Source organism: Chiloscyllium punctatum, chromosome 37, assembly GCF_047496795.1.
Source record: "Chiloscyllium punctatum isolate Juve2018m chromosome 37, sChiPun1.3, whole genome shotgun sequence".
Lineage (NCBI taxonomy): Eukaryota > Metazoa > Chordata > Chondrichthyes > Orectolobiformes > Hemiscylliidae > Chiloscyllium > Chiloscyllium punctatum.
The window spans coordinates 12,687,734-12,712,867 of NC_092775.1; the positions used below are offsets into that span (position 1 = coordinate 12,687,734).

Genomic DNA, 25,134 nt, shown 5'->3' on the forward strand with positions numbered 1-25,134 from the left:
AAGCATCGAATGAATCGTTAACATTAATTTGGTCAGTTTTGGAGGCTTATTGGTTCGGCTCCAGAGTGGAATTTATTTTTGCATTCGTTGCTGGCAAGGCCAGTATTTGTTGTCTGTCCCTAATTGCCCAGAGGGAGTTGAGAGTGCCGTCTGGAGTCACATGTAGGCCAGACCAGGTGAGGGTGGCAGATTTCCCTCCCTAAAGGGCATCAGTCAACCAGATGGCTTTTTCCAAAATCTTCATCATTAGAGTCTTAACCTCAGGTTATTCTTACTGAATTCAAATTCCATCATCTATAGTGGCAGGATTTGGACCTGGGTTCCCAGGCATTACCTGGGTCTTTGGGTTGATAGCCTAATGATAAGAGCTCTATGCCATTGCCTGCCCCACTTGTGTTAGCTGGTAGTTTATAAACCTAAGTGTTGAGCTCAACAAGGCTCACTTCTTGATGGACCTAAAACTGTCTTTGGAGAGAGAGCGGTTATATTGGAATATTGCACCAAAGTTAAAACCCTAAGGATATGACTTCACTTACAGACACACAGCTGACACTTTTTTTTTATTTTCTTACCTACCCTTCCAGAACTCAACCGTGACCATTGAAGAGTTTCACTCAAAGCTGCAAGAGGCAACAAACTTCCCACTGCGCCCCTTTGTAATTCCATTCTTAAAGGTAATGCAGTCTTCCTCCGTTTTCATGAACGTCCATTGTTTTGTGTGAACCCAGCTTGCTTCTGGTGTGGGTGCGGGACAGGGGGAATGGGAGAAGGGAGAGAATGGGAAATCCATGAAAGTTGTCACTGGTAGCTAGGCACAGGGTGGCAGATGTAGGAAATCTGAGAAAGAAACAGGAAATGGTAGGAATACTCAGAGTCAGACTGCAAAGCGGAGGAACAGAAGTAGCCATTCGGCCCATCATGTCTAATCTGCCATTCAGTCTGATCATCCTCAACTCCGCTTTCCTGCCTTTTCACATAACCCCCGATTCCCTTACTGATGAAAAATCTGTCTAGGTGAGTCTTAAATGTTCTCAAAAGCCCTTTTTGTCACTTGGAGAAAGCAAGTTAATGCTGAGGTGGGGGGGGGGGGGGCATAGAATCCCTAACCCTCTCATAAGGTGCATTTGGGAGGTGAGGGAATAGATTTAATCAGGCCCGGAATATGGCTTGAAAATCTTCCCCATTTGTGTCTCAAGTTAAACCCGAGTTGGAGAGGGTGGGATTTGGCCGTCAGCTCCTACTACTGCACTGTTTCAGCCCCACAGTAACCAGCTGGGATCAGCCTGTCACTGTGTCAGGAGCATGACCAGCAACCCCATGGAAGACCCTTGCACTGGGGAGAATCCTGCTGGGATCCACTCTTTGTCCTCCATCCCAGCGACCACCTGCTCTTAGCCTCTGAGAGGGAAAGTGGGAGCAGTGAATGGAACTCCCTAGAGAGGGTGCAGTGAGTCTCTGTCTGGCTGTCAAGGCAACGGGTGGGGAACACTCCCTCCTTCTTGCCCCCCTCCACCCCATCCCTCCACAAACTACCCCTCCCCCCCCAATATTTTATAGAGATGACCCTTGGGTTACTCTCCACGGACATTGTCTGACCAATGGAATCTCTCCAGCATTTCCTGCTCCAAAGTCAATTGTCACTTGGCACTCAGCACAGAATCACAAAACCTGTATCTGATGAGTGAGGCCAGTTAGCCCATCGTGCCTGCACTGGTTCTATCCCCCAATGTCAAACATTTGCCTTTTTCCCCATATCCCCGCACACCATTACTATACAAGTAACCATCCAATGCCCCTCTTTGAACACCTCCGTTCAACCTGCCCCCGCTATGTTTACAGGCAGTGCATTCCAGACCCTAACCACAGTGTTCTCACACCATCCCTCGCTTCTGTTAAGCCTCACACTGCATGGTTAGCAGCTCAGAGAAAGGCAGGACTGCAGATGTTGGAGATTAGAGTCGAAAAGTGTTGTGCTGGAAAAGCACAGCAGTTCAGGCAGCATCCAAGGAGCAGGAGAATTGACACTTTGGGCATAAGCCCTTCATCAGCTCATTGAACATCCTGCATTGGATTCTTTGTCTGTGTTAATTTGTTTCTACTGTGAATCCTGGCCTGTATGGGGGCCACTGGAGCAAAGGTGGGCGGTGCAGATACTGCAGAGTGAGGTGGGCCTATCATTTCTGACCTGTCATTACCCTCCCCATCAGCAACCCTGTTCCCCCCCCCACTTTCCCCGACCCCCACAACCTGCCCACGCCAGTCACCAGGTCTCTGAGCAGCTCAGGTGATTGTCGACAGCTCACCTTTTCAAACTCCCCAAGACATTTATCACTAACAAGGCCAACTTTTCAAACAAAAGCTCACTCTCTCTTTTTAATGCCCCTATGATTTCTCTTGTAGAAAGTTAGCCATCCCTGGAGATGTTTGATCAGTTGTTGAAGATTGGCAAACTACATCTTTAAGGTGATTTCCCATTTTTGGGATTTGTTTGGGCAGGAGAGTTTTTCAGTCCAGGGACAGTGAACTTTACTGGATTGTGGGAAGGCCAACCTGATGGTGGTAACATTTTTAAATTTCACTTGTGCAATGTGGGTGTCACTGGCGAGGCCAGCATTTCTCGTTGCCCCTTGAGAATGTGGTAGTGAGCTGCCGTCCTGAATCTTTGAGGTCCACTTGGTGTTAGCCCTCCTTTTTTATTGCTCAGCATTTTGTGCTTCTAAAGTTTGATTTTTGAAGGCGTGAATTGTGTGGTGGTGACAGTCTCCAGCCTCAATAGTGCTCCTCACCTTCTATCGCCACCACGCCCAAGCCTGAGCCCCTAAACCCCCTCCTCCTCCACCTAGAACTTTGCGCGTGAAATAACTTTTTTTTACACACTGTGTTGTCTTCATCCACCTGTTTCAAAGCATAAAGTGGACTGATGAGGAAGGACAGTGAGGTTTGCTGAATTTAGCCATTGCACAGCTGTTCAATGGGTTTAATGTTTAACTGGGAAAACCCAAACTAACTCTTTCAGGCAGTGGGTCATAAATAGGCCAGTTCAAATAATGCAACCTCTAAAGTTTTATGCATAGAGTCCCTAGGGTGCAGATAGAAGCCATTCAGTGTGCACTGCCTGTCTGTCTGAAGGGTATCTCAGCTCCCCCCCCTCCCCACTCCACCACCACCCTATCTCCATTTCTGCACAGCCCCAGACACTGCAGGCGATTTAGCATTGCCAGTCTTTGGATTTTGGGAGGAAACCAGAGCAAGTGAGGTCTGCAGATGTTGGAGATCAGAGTCGAGTGTGTGTTGCTGGAAAAGCACAGCAGGTCAGGCAGCATCCGAGGAGCAAGGGAGCCCTTCATCAGGAATGAGGCTGAGAGCCTTGGGGGTGGAGAGATAAATGGGAGGAGGGTGGGGCTGGGGAGAAGGAGAGGAAACTGGAGGACCCGGAGGAAGGCCACGCAGACACGGGGAGAACATGCAAACTCCACGCAGAGTCACCTGAGGGTGGAATTGAACCCAGGTCCTTGGTGCTGTGAGGCAGCAGCGCTAACCACTGAGCCAGCAGAAAGTGGGGACTGCAGATGCTGGAGATCAGAGTTGAGAGTGCGGTGCTGGAAAAGCACAGCAGGTCAGGGAGCATCGGAGGAGCAGGAGAATTGATGATTCAGGCATAAGCCCTTCATCAGAAACGTTGATTCTCCTCCTCCTTGGGTGCTGCCTGACCTGCAGTGCTTTTCCAGCATCACACTCTCAACTCGAGCCACCCTGGTTAAGTTCCTGGCTTTTTACTTCCTACGTTTGTTTAAGAAAAGTAGTTCTGCAGCTGCTGCAATGGATGATGCCTGCTGGACACTGGATGCCGGGATTTATATTTCAAAGAATAATGACTTCACCTTTACAGGGCTTTTGTTCATATTCCACTTGTAAGTCATTGGAAAAGGAAGGTGTCATGATAATCGGTGGCTGAATGCACTGTGTGATGTGGACTGGCAATTCAATGACATCTTTTGACTGCAACAGTCAGGAGTCCTTTAATGAGGTCACTGGGGGAATAGGGCCTTCAGGGTCTTAAGCATTTTTGATATGTTAAAGACTTATCTCAGTGAATGAATTCATGACAGTGACTCTCACTCCTGCATTAGTGGAGCTGTTGCAGATTTGGTCTCTGGACAAATACCTGATTAGTCCCTTGAGGTGTGGAAACGATACACTTTCTATTAATGTCGCAGAATTGCCTAAATGACAGCGTTCATGTAGCAGCTGGAGTTGTCATGATACTCCAAATGGGGTCAATGGACCGGTAAGTGTCCCATTGAACCACTTACTCCGGGAGAGTGCCTGACTGGATATCGAGGGCAGACCTCCTCAGAAGTCGGGGTGGGGACGGGAGCTCGTGAACTCTGAGACCACTGTGGAGCTCCGCCCACATTATTACAGCTCCTGCTCCCACTGCCTGCTCTCATCGCCTCCAAACCCCTATCCACGTTCACTTCCCTCTGAGGTGTTGGGACGACTTCTGAACCTTGAAATGGGGTCACAGTGGGGACATAGCTCTCTGTTATCCATGCAAGAGTTCGCTAAAGTCAGACAGTGATGTGTCAGGATTAGGAGGACCTTGGATTGGGCCATTCCCCCATTTACTGCCCATTGGGACCAATTGGCCACTCCATTGGCGCACGCAGCAAGCCCATCTGAAGTTTCACAGGGAAGTCTGAAAGAAAAATAGTAAAGAACTTTCTATCATTTCTCCGTCCCAACTGTAATTTTGTTTCACAGCCCCCTGTGAAGGTTGCACAGGCCTCCACCTCACCCTCCCTCCCCAGTCACATTGTACCCCATGTCAGAATCATTCTGGGGAGCTTAGAGATGCCAAGTTATTCATGGTTGGTCTGGGGTGACCAGTAATTCAAGTTTACCTCCTCCAATGCTGCAGCAAGCAAACGGACAAGAGGGTATTTTTAATTTCATTTACTTTGGAAGTATTGGAGCGGATGCACATGACTTGACAGAGTTCATGTGATGAAACTTCAAGGAATATCCATCTAGTCAGAGATGTGGATTCAACAGTACCAACCCTTCAATTCTCTGCAAATGATACCTGAGCTTTACAAAGGGGCATCATTCATGGTGTTTCTGTCAGATCCCAAACCTGGATACGGGGAGGGAGGAGAGCGTTGGCAGTAAATGTGTCTCAATATAAACTACTAATTAATTACATCTCTCTAGCCTTAAGTAATGTTGACCTTGCTAACACTGATCTCGCCCTGTGCAATGAACACCTCTGTCTACGTCTTTCGGATCTGTACGTTCTTGCTTACTATGATCTGCCTGTACAGCTCATAAACGAAGCTTTTCACTGTACACGTGACTATAAATCAATCAATCTCAATGATACCTCTCGCCGGCCAATCACCAACTTTGCACTCCCTTTTTCTGAGTTTCTTTGCTCTCCTGGCTGAGGGAGTGGAGAATGAAGGCTGGTGGGGGGGGGTCACCTTTTCAAAATGAGGGATCAGCCATTTTGGATTGAGATGGGGAAAGGTTCAATGTCACGGGTTTGTGGATCTTTGGAATTCTCAACCTCGGACACGTGTGGCTGCTCCCAACTGTTGAATGTTCAAGACTCAATAGGTATTTGGACTGCAAAGGGATTCGAATGATATGGCAACAGGGCAGGAAAATGAAAATGATCCTAGGGAAGACAGAGCAGGCTCGGGGGGTGTGGGGGTGGGGGTGGGGGTGGGGAGGGGTGCGTGTCTCTAATCATCCCATTTTATTAAATACAGAGAAAATGGTGACACGTGAAAATGTACCTGATCGTACCAGAACCCATTGGTTCAAAGCCGCTATTAGTTAGTAAATGCTAATCTCTTGTCTGAAGCATCCAGATGTTTCTCCCATTTTCTGAAACAAAATCAGAAACTGCTGGAAAAACTCAGCAGGTCTGACAGCTAAGGGGAAAAGAAAATCTTTAAAGACCAACTTTTTCCTAGCCACCGCCCGTTCTGAGGAAGGGTCTCTGGACCCAAAACATTGATTCTGCGCTCTGTCTCTGTCTCTGTCTGTCTCTCCCTCTCTCTTTGTCTCTCCCCCTGTCTATTTCTCTCTGTGTCTCTCCCTCTGTTTCTCTGTCTCTCTCTGTCTGTCTCTCTCTCTGTCTGTCTGTCTGTCTGTTTGTCTCTCTCTCTCTCTCCCCCTCTGTCTCTCTCTCTCTCTCTCTCTCTCTCCCTCTGTCTCCCTCTCTCTGTCTCTCTCTCCCCGCAGCTGCTGCCAAACCTGCGGAGTTTCTCCAGCAATTTCTACCTTTGTTTCTGATCTCAAGCGACTTCAGTTCTTACTGTTTTTTTTTTCTCTCTGCCTCATTTCATCGATTTGCAATTTTTATTCCTGGTATTTAACCTTATTTTACTTTCTGTTGGAGTGGGGACTTTTTTTTTGCTTTATTCCCGCAGTCAAGATTTTTAGCACCGTCTTGACTGAGTGATGTTTACCATGGGACTTGCCCTCCTGAGGCTGGGGGGAGAGGAGGAGTGTTGTTGGTGAGACGGGGAGGGGGGATGCTGGTGGTGGTGATGTCTGTTGCAGAGCATGAGTTTGAAACCGTGCTGCAACCTTTTTTTTTGTTTGTAGAAGCATCACACACCATATGGGCTCCATATCACTTAGTGGCAATCATTTGAACGGGAGGATTTTTTTCTCGCTCAACGCTATAGCATCCGCCCTCTGAGGGAAAAGTAAATGACAGAGACCATATGTGTTTGGATATTTGAGCTGAATCCTCAATGAGAGGAAGCAGCTGTAACTGCCTTCACTTCAGCCTGCCTTTCATTACATTAATGTAACCCTCCGACTCCCATTCCAATCTGCAGTATGTCAAATTGCTCGCTGCAAAGCTAATGGAAACCATTTCAATTACTGGGTCCACTGCTGACATTAGCACCAGCAAGACTTTGCGGCCCATTCCGATCAACATTACCCAGCTTTAATTGCTCTGATCTCACCAAAGAGAAAGGGAAGCTCGCTGGAGTGCAGTTATTTGCATAATATCAAACTGTGTCTGGCTATTAAAATGGGATTTTGAGCTAAGTTTGCAAATGTGTATCTGTATCTGTCTGTATGTGTGATATATTAGTGTGTGCATGATTGCATCTGTATGTGCATGTGTGGTCATGAATGTCTGTGTCTGGACATGTGTGCATGTATCTGTGCATTTGTGTGTATCTGTTAGTGTGTGAGTCTGTGTGTATGCGTGTATGTCCATGTCTGTATGCATATCTGTGTGACTGTGTGCATTTGTATATGCATGTGAGTCTGTGTGCATGTGTCAGTGTGCATGTGTGTGCATATCTGTGTGCATGTAGTTTTGTGCTCATGTCTGTGTATGTATTTGTGTGCATGGTGTGTAAGATCATAAGATGTCGGAGCAGAATTTAGGCCATTCAGCCCATCGAGTCCGCTCTGCCATTCAATCATGGCTGATGAGTTTCTCAATCCCAATCTTCCACCTTCTCTCCATAGCCCTTGATCCATGGCAATCAAGAACCTATCTATCTCAGTCTTAAATATGCTCAATGTCCTGGCCTCAACAGCCTTCTGTAGCAGTGAATTCTGCAGACTACCACACTGCCTGAAGAAGTTTCTCTATATCTCTGTTCTAAAAAGTCTTCCCTTTGCGCATGCATGTGTGTGTCTGTTTGCCACTGTGTCTGTCCATCTGTGAGAATCTTTTTTCTCTTTCTCACTTCCCTCTTTGGGGAATGAATCTCATCAAAAAGTTTTCAGGAACCCTTGTCCCGAGTTGGGGTTATGAAATTTCAGGCAGTCAGATACTCCAGCATTTTCCGCCCAAACTTAAAAGCACAAATAATGCTCCCAAAAGCACATTCTCCATGTGAAATTTGCTGAACAAAATCTTGCATTTGTGTAGCACCTTTTCTGTTAAAAGCCTGCGATAGGGCTAACTCCATTTATTATTCCTTTTCCCCCAAACAATGGAATGTAAGGATCGCAGCGTTAATGTCCCTCTGGTTCTGAGGAAGGGTCACTGTGCCAAAAATGTTAGCTTTGATTTCTCTCCACAGATGCTGCCACGCCTGCTAGGCTTTTCCAGCAATTTCTGTTTTTGTTTTAGAAATAAATATGTAATTTATTCACGAGACGTCATCATCACTGGCTAGGTCAAGATTTCCTTGCTCATCCCGAATTGTCCAAAGTTAAGAATCAACCAAATCGCTGTGGGTCTGGAGTCTAGACTAGATAAAAACAGACTTTTTTTTTCTTAGCAGGGCATAAGTGAACCAGATGAGTATTTAAAGATTTTCAACTCCAGATTTTTTTTAAAAAGTATTACTTAATTCCAATTCTACCAACTGCTAAGGCAGGATTTGAACCTAGGCTGCCGCCCCCCCCCCCCCAGGATTGTGATGATGTCACTGTACCTTATATGCTGATCGTGTGTGATAAAGAGGGACAGGAAAAGGCTCATAGAGTCAGACAGCACAGAAACAAACCCTTCAGTCCAACCAGTCCATGCTAACCCTAATCCCAAACTCGACTAGTCCCCCCTGCCTGTTCCTGACCCAAATCACTCCAAATCTTTCCTGTTCACGTTGAACAGAACAACATCTTGCATTTATCAAGTACCTTTAATGGGGTGAACTGTCCCAAGCCACTTCACAGGAGTGTTATCAACAAAGTTCAATCACACACAGAGGTATTAGACAGGTAGCCAGAAACAGTGTTGCCTGGTTAGGCTAAATGGCTTGTTTCAGCGCTGTGCATCTGACTTAATTCTGTGTAAACCCATCCAAATTTTCCAAATGAGTCAGAAAGGGGAACTGGCTCCCTGTTGCCTGGGAAATGAAGATATTTTTTATTGCACGTTACCACACTTCATTGGCTTGTCACTGGGAATATGTTTGTTTCAGATTTCACTGTCGTCTCAAGACACACTTAGGCAGATCCTTCATTTTCTTTGGCTCCCCCTTGGCAATATGGGCTAGTGTCCAAAAACATAATCCTGGTTCTATCGTGTTGGCTGATTTGTAGCTGGAGTTCAGACTTGTTGGGCAACATAGCACGTTGACAGAGGCATGTGTGAAGCATCCACTAATCAGCCACTTTGCATGGCACAGCCGCAGTTTGTCATTGAAGGACCCTTTTCTCCCAGGGATTTTATCTCCACTGATTGATAATACCATTGCTGGAAGGGTTTGTCTGTGAGCGTTTAGTACCATAGAGTCATAGAGATGTGCAGCACAGAAACAGACCTTCCAGTTCGACTCGTCCTGACCAAATATCCAAAATTAATCTAGTCCCATTTGCCAATATTTGGCCCATATCCCTTTTAACCTTTCCTATTCACATACCCATCCAGATGCCTTTTAAATATTGTAATTGTATCCACCTTCACCAGCTCCTCTGACAGCTCATTCCATACATGTGCCACCCTCTGTGTGAAAAGGTTGCCTTTTAAATCTTTCCCCTCTCACCCTAATCCTACGCTCTCTTGGACTACAACCTCATTGGACTCTCTTACCCTGAGAGAATGACCTTGTCTATTCACCCTATCCATGATTTTATAAACCTCTATAAGGTCACCCCTCAGCCTCTGACGCTCTGGGAAAACAGCCCCAGCCCCAGCCTATTCAGCCTCTCCCTATAGTTCAAACCCTCCAACCTTGGCAACGTCCTTGCAAAATTTTTCTGAACCCTTTCAAGTTTAACAGTATCTTTCCTGGAGCAGGGAGACCAGAACTGAATGCAGTATTCCAAAAGTGGCCTAACCAATGCCCAAGATCACAAAAACGTTTCATTCTGTAAAATTGTTGCATCAAGGTATATGAAAGGGTGACCTTATGGGTGGAATTAATTCAGCACACTAAACAACAAAAAGGCTTGCCTTTCTCTGGCACCTTTCAAACACTTTTAAAAGTACTTTATTGGCTGGATGTTGGTCTACTGTTATGATGTAGAACTTGCAGCAGCCAATCTGCAAGCAGCAATCCCCCACACACAGCAAAGTGATGATGTACAGATCATCTGTTTTACTGTGATGTGGCATGGAATATTATACAGCATGGATGATGCTGTGTAACTGCAAGTTATTGCAGTCAATGACTTAGAGAAATAATGGATAATAAAACCATGAACTACAGATGCCAGAAGTCTGAAACAAAAGCTGGAGAAACTTAGCAAGTCTGGCAGCATCAATAGAGTGAAAACAGAGTTAACTTTGCGGATATAGTGACCCTTCTTCAAAACTGTGAGTAGCTAGGAAAAGGCGGTATATGTGCTGGAGATTGGGGATGGTGAGGGGATAAAGGAATGAGCAGGTAAGTGGAGATGGAGCCCAGACAGAGACAACAGCAGTCAGATGGATGAAAGGATGGATAATGGTGAGCCAAGGAAAAAGAAAAGCTGCCCATGGGGACCGTGAGCGGGGGAAATTGGGAGCATAATGGATCATGCATGGAGGTGTTGCTGAGGTCTTGTGTATGACTTTTGTTTTTCCAGGCCAACCTGCCACTGCTGCAGCGGGAACTACTGCACTGTGCCCGCTCTGCCAAGCAAACGCCAGCTCAGTACCTGGCTCAGCATGAACACCTCCTGCTCAATGCCAATGCCACGTCCCCTGTCAACTCAACGGATCTGCTAGAGGTCAATGAGAATGGGAAGAGGAACAGCCCGGAAAGGTAAACCGGCTGGATCGGGGATAGGATACCCCTGGGCGCGGTGGGTCAGACATGCGGGAGTTAAAATACAATGGGAAGGAGGAGTGATGTCCAGAAGGGAACGGGCACATTGTGCAAGATGGTGATGGGCAGTGAGCGTAACTGTCCTGCCTGTCTAGCGTGATTCTCCAGGAGATCTCAGCGACAGGTTGTATAAGTGAAAACAGCTCCACCTGGTGTTTTGGATGTCCCAAGTTTGGACAGCGGACTTTAGGAAGATTGAGAGGGTGTGAGAAAACCTTACAAGAAAGGTTCCAGGGCTGAGGGTCTTCAGTCATGAGGATAAAGAGGTGATGCTCAATGGAGGAGAGGGGAAGGTGTTCAAAATTGCGAGGGGCCTAAACAAAGTGGACAGTGCAAATCTGCTCCATTGGCAGAATGGTCAGTTATAGGAATATACAGATGTGACTGGCAAAAGAGTTTAAAAAAAGGTCACATGAGGAGATGCAGTGAGTAATCAGGATGTGGATACCAGGAGAATGGCGGAGGCAGATTCAGTCATGACTTTGAATAGGCAATTGGATAAGAATCTGAAGGCTGACAAATTACAGTGAGACAGGGAATGAGAATGTGGGTGGGACTCACTTTTGCTGGGAGGTGGCATGGGTTTAAAGGGCTGAATGGCCTCCTGTGCTGTAACCATTGTCTGATTGTATTCTCCGGCAGTAAAATGGGTTCTGTGATGACGCCAAGACATCTCTTATGTTTTTATTGGTTGCCTTTTTATTGCAAAAGACAGGCATTTCTGTTGCCCTGAAGACACCTCTCTCTTTTACTCATAAACAATCATTATAGCTAGAAAGCACTTAATTTAAAAGACCCCAGAACGTGCTTTAAAAACTGTAAATTAATAAATGTTGTTTCATGAGCTTTCAGACTTGCCAAGTCCTGTAAAGAAATGTTGTGTGAAGCCAGTACAGTTAAGACCTTATATGATCTGCTCATATACTTCCTGCCACTCTGCTTCAAGTGGTGAGAGAATTAAGTGGGATTGGATCAGCTCCAGGCCGTTTGAGCAATGGGCCAACGAGGGTGGTGATGGTGGTGGGGGTGGGGTGGTTGTGGGCATCTGATGAGGGAGGGATTGACATTCCAATGCGATGACTATGGTGTGCACAGAAATGCCAGAAGAAATACAAGCCTGCCAAACTCGGACAGACTATCTTTGTCAAAACAAAAGTCGTTAGAGTATTCCGCTGTACAGTCCAGGCTTGAGGACAAACTATGGTCTTGCAATTGCAGAACAACTCCAGTCTGTAACCATGTTGGCACTGTAGCAGTGGGTGCTGTTATCTCTGTTTGAATACAGATTTCATGTAAATTGAATCTATGGGTCTGGTTGACCAGGTCATCAAGGAGAATCATCCCATTGTTCTCCTAGATAATGCTTTCTCATCCACCTGAGAGAAAAAGTTCCAATTTCTCATCTGAAAGATGGCAGCTTTAACAGTGTAGCACTCCGACAGTGGTGAGGGTGGGTGTAATTTAATGGCTCCCCACCCAAAAGGGCCTGAAGGCCTGGCTATGTGCCAGGAGCATCATCTGATTCTTGAGGTTGGGAAAACTGTCCCGAATTAAAATGGGAACAGGAAGAAGTCAATGGAGGAATCCCACTTGCTGGGAACACTGACGCCAATCAGGGTCATTAATGTGCCACTTGGTGCTAATTACTGGTGGCTCCAGGATTTAACACAGGTTCCCCCACAGCCTGACAGCAGACCCTATCAGATTCTCCTGAGGCCGAGGTGGTAGGAAGTTGTCCCATTGACAGACTCTCAATACCCAATCAAGAGCCTCGCATTTGGAGAGGTCACCGAAAACCACCCCTACCCATTGAAGCCCATCTGACCCCATTTCTTTGTGTCCTGAGATCCAACAATGAGCCTTGGGCTTAGCTCCTGATTGGCCAACAGCTCCCACTTGTGGGCTTTTGACCCTCTGGGATTCTAGCTGATCAAGTTGGACGGCCTCGTGCAAAGTTGATTTCCCTCCCTCTTCCACTGAAGGAATGGGAGGGGGGAGCTCCCAGTAACTTTCAAACCAATAGGTAGGACCACACCCAAGGGATTATAATTCGACCTGCTGAATGGGTCTGGAAAATGCTGAACTTTCTGTGGAGTGGGGCTTGAACCCATGACCTTCTGACACAGTGGCATGAGCCACAGCAGAACCCGGGGAAAGGCAGTGGAACCATGTTCACGTGTCGACCGTGACTAAGCAGTAGCACTCTCACCGTAGAGTCAGGGGTTCAGCGTCCACTTGGAGAACTGAGAAAAGAAGTGAGGCTGACACTTCACTGTGGTGCCGAGGGTGTGCAGCACTGTCACAGGTACTGTATTTCAGACCAAACATTAAACCCTGGCCATGTCTACCCTCATGTAGATTTGGAACAGTCAATAACAAAGAGGCACAATTTTAAGTTGGGCGGCAGGAGATTTACAGGGGATTTAAGGAAAACATTTTTCAGCCAGAGAGTGGTGGGAATCTGGAGTGCACTATCTGGGAGGGTAGTTCAGTTGGGAAACCTCATAAAACCTTAAAAAAACATTTGGAAGAGCACTTTAAATGTTATAACATTGAAAGCAAAGAGTCTAGTGAAGGAAAGTAGGACTAGTCTAACTAGCACAGGTCATTCTGTTAATAGTGTGCATTTCATCAACGCAAATTCACTGTAACATGAGTGATAAATTGAGGATATTGTTTCTACAGCGTGAACTTTGAAGGCGTGTTGGCTGGAACGTGAAAACAGCACCAACATTTTAAGCGCTGTTTCTAAAGCGCGGTTTTGCTCTAACATGGGGTTGTACAAGAACACAACCATCGCTTTACAGAAGAACTGACTGTGGTGTATTTTTGACAGTGTAGGCTTGATGGGCCAAAGGGCCTCTTCTGTTCAGTATGATTCTATGACTCTGTGATTTGATAAGTGTGTGAATGAGGGACTGTTCTCCTGAAAGTTTTGATTTTTATGATGACATTTTCTCCCCATCTCCTCAGGAATAAAGAGAATGGTTTTGACCGAGACCCTCCAGCAAAGCGGGTGTGCACTATCAGCCCTGCCCAGCGCCACAGCCCAAACATTGGCATACCTCACCCCGCCAACGGGCAACTGCATCCAACCCCTCCTCCCCTCCAGCACTACAGCCTGGACGATGTGGCCATCAACCACCTGTACAGAGACCCACAGAGACTTCCGGAATACAGAGACCGACACAGGCATCACGGTGAGCCCATGGGCACAGGGTGATCATGGCAGGAACGCACGGTGCTATCAGTTCCCGTGAAGAATTGGGTTCTTCATGGATGGCAGCTGTGGCTGGTTTTGCCGATTATAGTTTGGTAAACGAATCTGTTATCAAGAAAGAGGATTGATGCCGAGTTGCATCCTTTGGTTTGGGATCCAGTTAACAATCACCTCGGCTTTTCAAACATCCGGGATTCGGTACACAACCATGAGGGATTGTAGATTTTACCAGGTAACCTTCAATGTGTCCAAGAGAGCTCTCAATGGAGTAGGATGGGACTTACAAACATTCATCGATTGAAGTAAGGATGCATGCCCAATGAATTCAGATTGCATGTAGTGTACAGGTCTTCTTATTTCTTTGTGAGTTATTTTCACACTTAAATGGGAGAGAACTGTTTTAAAACCAAAGTTTCCCAAATGTTTTGAAAAGTGGGTAAACCTGATGTTCATTGTTTACACAACTATTTAAAATTCCCTACAGTGTGGAAACAGGCCCTTTGGCCCAACCAGTCCACAGCAACCCTCTGAAGAGTAACCCACCCAGACCCATTTCCCCTCTGACGAGTGCATCTAACACTATGGGCAATTTAGAATGGCCAATTCACCTGACCTGCACATCTTTGGATTGTGGGAGGAAACCGGAGCACTCGGAGGAAACCCACGCAGACACGAGGAGAATGTGCAAACTCCACACAGACAGTTGCCCCAGGCTGGAATCGAACCTGGGACGCTGGTGCTGTGAGGCAGCAGTGCTAACCACTGAGCCACCAAGCTGTGATTGAAGTTTAGTGTGCAGACGAACTGGAGCTGAGAGTTGTGTACAAATGGAGCTTTACTTGGCAACAAGAAGCTGGTTAGTTTGTGGGCGAGTGACCAGCTATCAATTTCAATGGTCATCTGCCTGCAAACAACTCTGTGATTGGTTGTTAAGCAGCTGAACAACTTGGAGCTGTGAACAAGATATAGAAGTGGTCAGACCAGTGTTAGCCCAGGATCTCTCCTTCTCTGTACTCTGCAGATAAATGCCTGAAGAAAATCAGTTTCTCTTTCCTTCTGAAGTTGCTATAAGCTGTGACTTTTTATTATAAGCCAGAGACTCTTGTACAAGTGAGCCAGTCACCTTATGCCTCCAGCAAACCAGCGGAAGCATCCGGAGAAGGACGACTGAGAATCAACATTCTGACCAGCACAAGGCTCAACTCAGCAACCCTGGGAATAAGAACCACTGGGAGAAAGTGAGGACTGCAGATGCTGGAGACCAGAGTTGAAAAGTATGGTGCTGGAAAAACACAGCAGGCCAGGCAGCATCCGAGGAGCAGGAGAACCGACGTTTCGAGCATAAGCCCTTCTTCAGGAAACTGAAGGTTTCTAATAGGAACCACTGAACTGCCTTCCTCCTCCTCCTATCATCCATAACCACCACCTTTCCTCTGTGTATTTCTGTCAGTCTGTGCTGTGTGGGTAAGGGGGAGTCTTTTAAGGTGGAGTTAACTGCCAACAGTTACCTGAAGCTAGAGTCTAATTACTTGTAATAAAGTCATTTTTGTTAAGTACAAAAACTTGGTCCATACTTTCTGTCAACCTGGAATCTAGAGACAGGCAAACTGGGGAATTCTACGTAGTTGTTAAAATCTTTAACTTTCAAGGTGACTGTGGGATTGATTTCCAGTGTACTTCCCATAGTAGACTCTGTTAACTTTCTAGGGGTTTTTGGTGGATACTATTAACCTCGCAGGTTTCTCATGTTTAACATTTGAGACATTGGCGATAGCTTTGAAGAAGGATACTCAAAACCTTCAAAGCATTGACTCACCCTTCATTTACACGTCTGAAGGCACTTCAATAACAGCAACTTCCAGACCGTTATCCTTCCCTTTTTTCTCCACAGGAGGATCCCGCGCAGTGTACCAGGAAGAGATGATCGATCACCGACTGACTGACCGTGAGTGGGCTGAGGAATGGAAACATCTGGATCATGTAGGTGCTGATTTCTCCTACTCTTTGTCCTTCTCTTAGCAACTTTACAGATGTTACCGATCCTATTGGACGGTTTGCAGAGGCTGGGGGAGGAGTGTGAAATTCTCCGGGTGGCCTGGCTATCTGCCTCTATTCTTTCCCCAATTTTCCATTGGAGCTGGCGAGGCGTGGGGCCATTCACCCACCCTTACCCTCATTCCCCATTGGGCTTTTAGTTTGAGACAGTCAGAGAAAGGTCGAGGATGGACGGAAAGCCCAGTGGGTCACCCTACTTCTTCTTTCACCTCTTGATTTCTCTATCATCTCCAGCCCACCCTCCCGACATTCCGGACCCCCCCCTCGCCTCATCTCGCCTCCCTGCTATGAGAACCTTAGCTGAGCTAACTCTCTCGTGTCCAGAATTTGCCGTTTTCCGCACAATAATTTGTATTTGCTCATGGAGGGGGTGTGAACATTGCTAGCAAAGACAGTGAAATGACTGCACAGAGGCTGGTACCCTGTCACCAAGTCACCCCTTATTTAAATGTACACAGTGTACTGTCTGTAGTCAGCTAGCTCAGAGTCAGTCCCTGAATGGAGGAGATTTTAAATCCTCTGGTTCTGTCTGTCAGCCAGGGCTCCCTGATTGGCCTGGGTTAACAACCCCAATCAAAGATCTCATAGTCAACGAGATCCCCCGGTTCTAATCACTACAGTTAGTTTTGTGTTGCCCATCTGTCGTCACCCTTGAAAGCAGTTAAGAGGCAATTTTGATGATCTGAGTCTGGAGTCACATGTAGGCCAGATCAGATTAAAATGGCAGATTTCCTTCTCCAATTGACTCCAGTGATTCTGATGTGTTTTTATAGCAACCAATGATAGCTTCATGATCACTCTCACTGAGAATAGCTTTCAATCCTAATTCTGTTTTTAATCAATTGCATTTATTGGTGGGATTTGATCTTGTGTCCCCGTGCTGCAGCTCTGGTCTATTACCCAAATGATGTTGCCTCTCCACCATGGAGTGTTAAATGCCTGTGATTTCTGACGACTTTTCCACCCGGGAGGTCCCTGCCAATAAAACCTGCCCATTAAAACATATGGCACAGACGGAGGCCATTTGGCCAGTTGTGCCTCTGCTGGACCTGTTGAGAAATCACTTGTCTGTTGTCCCCCACATCCATCCCTCCTGCTTGAAACTCGGTGAGATCCTCATCCTCACACAGAAACGTAGGAAACAGAAGTAGGCCATTCGGCCCTTTGAGCCTGCTCTGCCATTCAACACGACCGTGGCTGACCATACAACATGGTACGCTGTTTCCAATTTCACCCCATTCCTCTTGATCCCACAAGCCCTAAGCTTCACATACTTGGTCAGCTCCAATCTCAAATTACTTTACGAATCAAGTTCCACCAACCTCCCTTTCAGGGAAAGCTTTCGATATCCGTGAGAGAAAATGCTTTTTCTCTCCACTGAAGATCTCTTAACTAATGATTTTAATCCGATGATGTCTGGTTATTGACCCACTCTCCAGAGGGAATTCTTTGTCTTTGTTGATCAAAACCTTCCATCATCTTGAAAGCCTCTTTCCTGCCATCGCTCACCTTTTCTGTTCCAGACAAACTAGTCCAAATGTTTCCAATTTCTGCTCTTAATTGAAGTCTGGCATTCCCTGGTAAATCATTTTCTGTTGGGGGAGGGGGAGGGAGCGGGGGGCATGTGAGCATCACTGGCAAGGGCCATTCTGAGCTGAGTGGCTTGCTCTGCCATTTCTGAGGGCAGTTAAGATTCAACTACATTGATGTGGGCGGGTCTGGAGTCATGTGCAGGCCGCACCAAGTAAGGGTGACAGACTTTTTTTCCCTAAAGGGCTCTTCGTGAATTAGATGGAGTTTGTATTACATTCAACCACTGTTCCTGAGCCTGGAAGGTGATTAAGTTTTGTTGATTGGTGAGATTTTTACCTGTACTTCTAAAGTATAAACTGGGTTTCAGAGACAGTCAAGTGATGCTACAGATTATAGTCTTTCAAAATCCATTGCAATTTTCCCTGAAGTGTGGGCCACAGAACTGTCCACAATGGTTCAGTGGAGGCCTAACCATTGATTATGTTCTAGAATGATGTCTTTAATGTTCCAAATGTTTTTGAAACCCCAAGTTTTTTTAACTGCTTTATCAACTTGCTCTGCCAAGTTTAAGGATCCATTTTGAAAGAATAAACCACCAGATTGAACAAAATTGAATAGTATTAGCCCCTTTAATGGCCACTGTCAAACAAATCTTGTAAAGAAGTTCACAAAGTTGTGTCCAGTTCTGGTCACTCTGCAATAGGAACAATATTATTGAGCTGGAGAGGGTTCAGTAAAGATTTACCAGAATGTTAGATTAGATTAGATTCTCTACAGTGTGGAAACAGGCCCTTCGGCCCAACAAGTTTACACCGCCCCTCCGAAGAGTAAACCATCCAAACCCATTCCCCTATCGTATATTTACCCCTGACTAAAGCACCTAACACCGTGGGTGATTTAGCAGGGTCAATTCACCCGACCTGCGCATCTTTGGATTGTGGGAGGAGACGAGAGCACCCAGAGGAAATCGGTTGATGGGGAATGGAGGGTTTGGGTTTTGGGGAGAGGCTGGATCGGCCGGGACTTTTTTCACTGGAGTGTAGGAGGTTGACAGGTGATCTTATGGATGCTTATAAAAGCATGAGGGGTATAGCTAAGTGAATGGCAGGTGTCTTTTCCTTAGGATGGGGGAATTTGAAGACTGGGGGCATATTTTTAAGGTGAGAGGAGAAAGATTTTAAAAAGACATGAGGGGCAACGTTTTTTTAACACAGGGAATGGTTTGTGTGTGGAATGAACTTCCAGATGAAATGGTCGGTATGGGTACAGTTACAACATTTAAAAGATATTTGGACAAATTCATGAATAAGAAATGTTTGGACGAATATGGGCCAAGTGCAGGCAGGTGGGACGAGTTTAGTTTGGGATGTCTGGTCAACATTGACTGGTTGGACCAAGGGACTGTTTCTGTGCTGTATGACTCTGAGTCTATGAAAGTTCAAATGAAATGGTAGTTTTAGGGTTGCTGAGACTCTAGCCCCTGCAATGTCCAATGGTTGTGCAAAACCGGGTGTATGGGTAGATATTGTGTCCTCCCTCAACAGGGCCACCAGAGGGCAGACATGACCATGGAAAAGGTGCACATTGTTGGGTTCAATGGGCTCCTCCTCAGCAGCACCCCCGGTCTGGATCTGTTGATGACGATGAGATGTTTGCACAGGGACCAAAGTGAGTTGCAGTTAACGGAAGCTCGCTGTTATCTCGTCGTTCCAAAACAGAGCAAAACTGGTGGAGCTAGATCGCAGAGAAAAACACAAACCTCCGCTTTCCTTCCAGCTCCTGAACTGCATCATGGACATGGTGGAGAAGACTCGTCGCTCACTAGCCGTCCTCTGCCGTTGCCAAGAAGCTGACCGAGAGGAGCTAAACTACTGGATGAGGCGTTACAATGACACAGAGGATGTACGAAAGGGGGGCAGCACTCACCTCAGGCAGCTCAGCCCTGGGAACACAGAGACCGTTCAGACTGGTGAGTAACACTGAACTTTCTCTGCCTTAGCTCTCAGCTGCTGTTTTCAGCCTTTAATGAGAATTATGGCCTAGCTCCAAGAGGGAGGTATCTGAAATGAGAGCGGATAAGTCTGATTGCACGAGGTTGCATGAAATGGACGATAACGATGCATGGGAATGAAAGGATAGAAAATGGAAACAGAAACTACTGAGAAAACACAGCAAGTCTGTTAGTGTCTGGTGAGAGAAAACAGAGTTGCTGCTTCAGGTCCAGTGACCCTTCTCCTCCAGTTCAGAAGAACGGTCACTGGAGTCGAAACTCTAACTCTGCTTTCTCTCCACAGATGCCTGAAATGTCAACTCTCCTGCTCCTGGCCTGCTGTGCTTTTCCAATGCCACACTTTTCAACTCTGATTCTCCAGCATCTATGATCCTCACTTTTCTCTTTTCTCTCCACAGACACTGCCAGACCTGCTGAGTTTTCTTAGCAATTTCTGTTTTCATTTCTGATATCCAGCATTCTCAGCTCTTTTTGGGATTTTTCTTTCCTAAGGAAATGCACGATTAATTGGAAAGGAGACCACTGAATCACAATGCACTGGTTTACACTGTCGCAAAAGGTCTTAGTGTCCCCCCAGTGGACTATGGGTTGACTCTGTTGATCTGTTTCTCCAACCCTACAAACCACAGGACTTGGAATGAGGGCTGCCAAACACATTTTAAATATCTTTGTAAATTTGATCTTGCTCATCAAGCCAAGGGATCTTAATGCTAGAAAATCTAGCGCCCTTTCACTTTGAGCCTGCAGTGTTATTAGTTATCATCCTTGTGCCAGTTAAGGTGAAGTATATTTAGGATAATGCTGCCCTTGATCTTTTACCATCTTGTTTGTTCCCGTGCCCGCCACCTCCACAATCCCATTACGGACTGACCGTGGAACTGACATGGTCATCCCCGCTGAATTCACCCAACTCAGGGCCAGGTTGGACCTCTCGCTGTTTGTGTGATCCCATCACTCACTGCTTTAACCCAGTGAAGCTAATTCAGGGCTTGGTACACTTCAGGCCTTTCCCTCCAACCTATTTCTCATGGATTAGCAATCCTGTGGCATTCCTGCGATGTCACCTCCTCCCTGAGACAGTTGGAATATTGGAAACAGGAACTACTTGTGCACAGCACTCGCCCACAATCAACAGTGTGATCATGACCAGATCATTTGGGGGTCCTTTACATGATCTGCATTGAGGGCTAAATACTGAGCAGGTTTACAGAAAAAGAATTCCCCTTCCCTTCTTCAAAAATAGGCAATGGCCTGGCGGTATTATCAATGGACTGTTAGTCCAGAGACCCGGGTAATGTTCTGGGGACCCCAGGTTTGAATCCTGTCGGGGAAATTGGGGGAATTTGAATTCAATAAATATCTGGAATTAAGAGTCTAATGATGACCATTGTATCTGTTACCAATTGTTGGGGGAAACCCATCTGGTTCACTAGTGTCCTTTAGGGAAAGAAATCTGCCATCCTTACCTGGTCTGGCCGACATGTGACTCCAGACCCAGAGCAATATGGTTGACTCTTAACTGCCCTCTGGGATTATAGGGATGGGTAATAAATGTTGACTCAGCCAGTGATGCCCACATCCCGTGAATGAATTTATTTTTTAAAATGTCTACGTTCATCTGGGGGAGCATTTTCTCTGAAAATAATGTAGAAGTATTTTGTGGAGAATAAAGTTAACTTATTCCTTTTTTATTGTCAGTCTTATCAAATAATGAGGGGTGCATTTGCTTTCCAATTGATTGCGGGAAGGTCACGTGACCTAAAAACAGACCTGATGGATAACCAATAGCGGGAGAGTGAGGGTGCGATGAGAAGTCATGTGACAGCTTCAGTAATCTGTCCAATCAGGGTTCACAAACCTACTCTATCCAGACAGTTTTGTATCCCTATGAAAGAGGGTCAATCCACTTCCTTTCCTCAAAAGAGGTTTTGCAGTCTTTGGACAGGGAGGTGCTCCCTTGGTCTGGATAACCCCCTACCAGTGACGACCACTTGTAATCCATCTGGTGCTCTCTGTTGACATGCTAACCTTATTCCTCGAACATGCCTCAGCTAATATGGCTGCCTGGTCTCCCAGTGAAGGGAGCCCATTTCTCTGGCAGTACTCTCAGGGAGGCAACCTTGTCAAGGCAGGATGACTGAAAATCTCAGAAATGGCAGCTGCAAGGACTTCCCAGCTATGGGATAGTCTCCTTCTGGAGTTCTCAAAGGAGTGGAGCAACAATTCCTGAAGAGATGGGAACATGCTGTGGCTCTTCAATCCTGGTCCATCACTCAGTCAGATCCAGGGTCATCCGTGTTATTATCTAGTCACGTCTGGCAGAAAAGCCAGAGGTCATGAGGGATCAGGAGCTAGGTCATAGGTAAATTAAGGATGATTGGGTAAGAATGTGACTGGGTGTATTTAGGTATGTAACATACATGAGGAATAAGTCATCAGTGGGGTGGGTATTGGTGGAGTGTGAGTTGAAATAAAAGTCTGATTGGTAAAATGCATACCTGGACTCTGTCTTACCAATAATTAACCTCTTTGCATCTAACCTCCATCTACACACCTTAATTATGTAACCCTTAATAACCCTGCACCCACAGGGAAAACTATTCTGTAGGAATGCAGTGGCACCTCGTCAATTTTGCACCAACCTTTCCTCTGTTTGAATTCTAAATTTGGGCTTTTTGTCTGAGGGAGGCTGAGGAGTGAGCTGGTGGGTTGGAAGCACCCCTTCACTGGGAAGGGAGGGAGTTATCGGCTGGTTCCTTTCACTTTCCTGTTTTATCCTGCTTTCTGGTTTAACTCTGTCACGGGGATCTGGGACAATGAATCTACCTAATTGTATCTGTACTGCAGAGCTTCATCGGGAGATCGGTCACAGACCATCAGCGGGTTACGTCCCAGATGAGATCTGGAAGAAAGCGGGTAAGGCAAACTTGAGTGAATTTACAGCAGTTTGGGGGTTTGTACTGAAATACCCAACACACCTGGGGAATGGTAAAATGGGATAAACTGATGGCCGTGACCATCTGAAGAATTACACAATACCAGGTTATAGTCCAACAGGTTTCTTTGGATGCACTAGCCTTCAGAACGCTGCTCCTTATCAGGTAACAACTAGTCAGGGATCAGCAATAAACGGTGACCTTGCCAGGGGTAGGAATAGAATCACAGAGTCCCTACAGTGCAGATAGTGGACACTTGGTCCATCGAGTCTGTAATGACCCTCCCACCCAGCCCCAGACCCCCTCCCTATCCCTGTAACCCTGCATTTACCACGGATAATACACCTAGCTTGCACACTATGGGGCAATCCATCCAACCGCACATCTTTGGACTATGGAAGGAAACTGGAGCACCCGAAGAAACAGGCAGGGAGAATGTGCAAACTCCACAAGAGACAGTTGCCTGAAGCTTAAATTAAACCCAGGTCCCTGGCACTGTGAGGCAGCAGTGCTAACCACTGAGCCACTGTGCCAAAGAGACCCCAAGAATAAACAAAAAAAAAGCAACAGGAGAGGTGATATGGAGAGCTTTCCTGACTCCTTGGCTGTCTATCAATCATCAGCCAGCTTCACGATAAGTAGTCAATCTGTTGCTTGTTCTGCTTCCCCACAAAACAGGTGAGTCCAGTCGAAAGACATGCTTTGGTGGCAAATTAGAACCAAAACAGTGTGGCTTAACCAATGTTTCTAAACAGTTCCAACATCACCTCCCTGCTCTTAAACTCTATCCCTGGGCTAATAAAGGCAGCTCCTTCTTTACCACTTTATCTACCAGTCTTGAAACCATACAGGAGCAGCGTACATACACACCAAGGTCCCTCTGATCCTTAGTGCTCCCTACTGGTCATCAGGTATTCCCTTGCCTTATCTGTTCTGCCCAAGTGCATCACCCCACATTTATCTGGACTGGATTCCATTTGCCACTGAATCAGCCCGAGTGTATTCTCCTGCAATCTCAGGCTTTTGCCCTCAACTGCCTTATGAAGCAAAGGTCAAAGAGGGTGCATGGTATTAGGAGGTGAGAGCAGGCCGCTGAACGATGGAGGGGTTATGAAAGGCAGCAGCAGGGGGGATGATGAGAAAGAGCTTTGTAGTGAGTGTGAGTTTGCGGTTTAGTCATTCCTTTGGCATTCGGGAAGCTCGACAGCTGGCAGCCGGAGGAGCACGGATTTGGCATTTTGTGCACGGCACAGTGTTCCATTTTTGTGGGGGAGGTGGAAGGTGAGGAGAGAAAGAGCAGAGGATAGAAGGAAGGAAACTGTCACGCTATATATTACCCGCAGAAGAAAAGCACCATCTGCCAGCCAGGAGCGGAACTGACGTGAAACTGTCACCCTGCCCTGACACCTTCTGGGCAATTCAGTTCTCTGTGCATGGCAGTGCCATCTGCAAGAATAACCATGACATCGGGCACCTGTCATTTATCTATTTCTCATCGGATGGAAGCATATTGCAAGGTTTAAACAGAACTGAAGTATAAATAAAAGTCACAGATCTGTTACAGAGCAGAATGAGGTCGGTCGGCCCATTGTATCAGCACCAGATCTTCAAACATGTTACCCAATGCCAATCTCCATAGCCCCATGCCCTCATCATCATCCAGTGCTCTTGTAAATGCCTGGATTGAACCAGGGTACACCACATTTCAGGCAATACATTCCAGCTGTGAAACACTCACTCTGTGCAAACATTTCTCCTCCCTGGCTTCCTTTCCAGGTCACCGTACAAAATGAGTGTCTCAGCACCCTGCCAGTGTTCTGACATAAGTGTCCATTTAGAATCATATGGAATGGAAACATGCCAACAGGATTTCTTAAACAAAACGCTCCCATTTGTCCACGTTTGGCCCCTATCCCTCTAAACCTATCCAGTTCCCTCCCACATTCGGAGAGATGTGCATGTTGGGTGAGTTGGCTGGGCTGAATTGCCTATAGTGTTGGGTGCATTAGTCAGGGGTAAATGTAGGGGGTGGGTCTGGGGGGGTTGCTCTTTGGAGGGTTGGTGGGGAGTTGTTGGGCCGAAGGGCCTGTTTCCATACTGTAGGGAATCTAATCTAATCTGTCCAAATTACTTCTAAATGTTGTAAGTGTACCAGCCTCCACCAATTCTTCTGGCAGTTCGTTCTGTACATGCACCACCTTCTGCATGAAAAGATTACCCCTCAGGTCCCTTTTAAATCTTTCCCCTCTCACCTTTATTCTATGACCACTAGCTTTGGCCACCCCTACCCTAGGAAAAAGACCTTGTCTGTTTACCCTATCCATGCCCCTCATGATTTTATAAACCTCTATAAAGGGCACCCCTCAGCCTCAGACACTCCAGGGAGAAAAGTCTTAGCCTATTCAGCCTCTCCCTCTAGCTCAAACCCTCCAGTCTTGAGAGGAACATATCCCCAGTGTCTGACATTAGTGTGTTAGCCCTTTTCAATCTTTTTGAATACTCAAACTCCTGTCTTCTTCCAATAACACCCAAGAACAAGTGGCATCTCTTTGACCCTCGCCCACACAACCCTGCCCAGTCCAACACAGAGCAACATATAAAGAGAACATTTCACCTGCCAAGCCTGTGCTAGCC

General features: G+C 46.4%; 1 protein-coding gene across 9 annotated transcripts in view; it reads left to right on the plus strand.

The window, feature by feature from the left end:
* The window catches only part of LOC140462871 (protein CBFA2T2-like), a 171,811-nt gene that overhangs the window by 133,486 nt on the left and 13,191 nt on the right, over positions 1 to 25,134 (plus strand). For 8 of the 9 annotated variants that reach the window (XR_011954550.1, XM_072556278.1, XM_072556277.1 and 5 more), the window contains 6 exons: positions 585 to 674; positions 10,504 to 10,682; positions 13,719 to 13,945; positions 15,857 to 15,945; positions 19,330 to 19,522; positions 22,412 to 22,480. Coding sequence is in view for 8 of the 9 variants with exons in the window: in XM_072556278.1 (XP_072412379.1) it covers positions 585 to 674; positions 10,504 to 10,682; positions 13,719 to 13,945; positions 15,857 to 15,945; positions 19,330 to 19,522; positions 22,412 to 22,480 (847 nt within the window). In the remaining variant the exon portion in view is untranslated. The remainder of the gene's footprint in view (positions 1 to 584; positions 675 to 10,503; positions 10,683 to 13,718; positions 13,946 to 15,856; positions 15,946 to 19,329; positions 19,523 to 22,411; positions 22,481 to 25,134) is intronic. The other variant, XM_072556281.1, reaches the window with a different exon arrangement.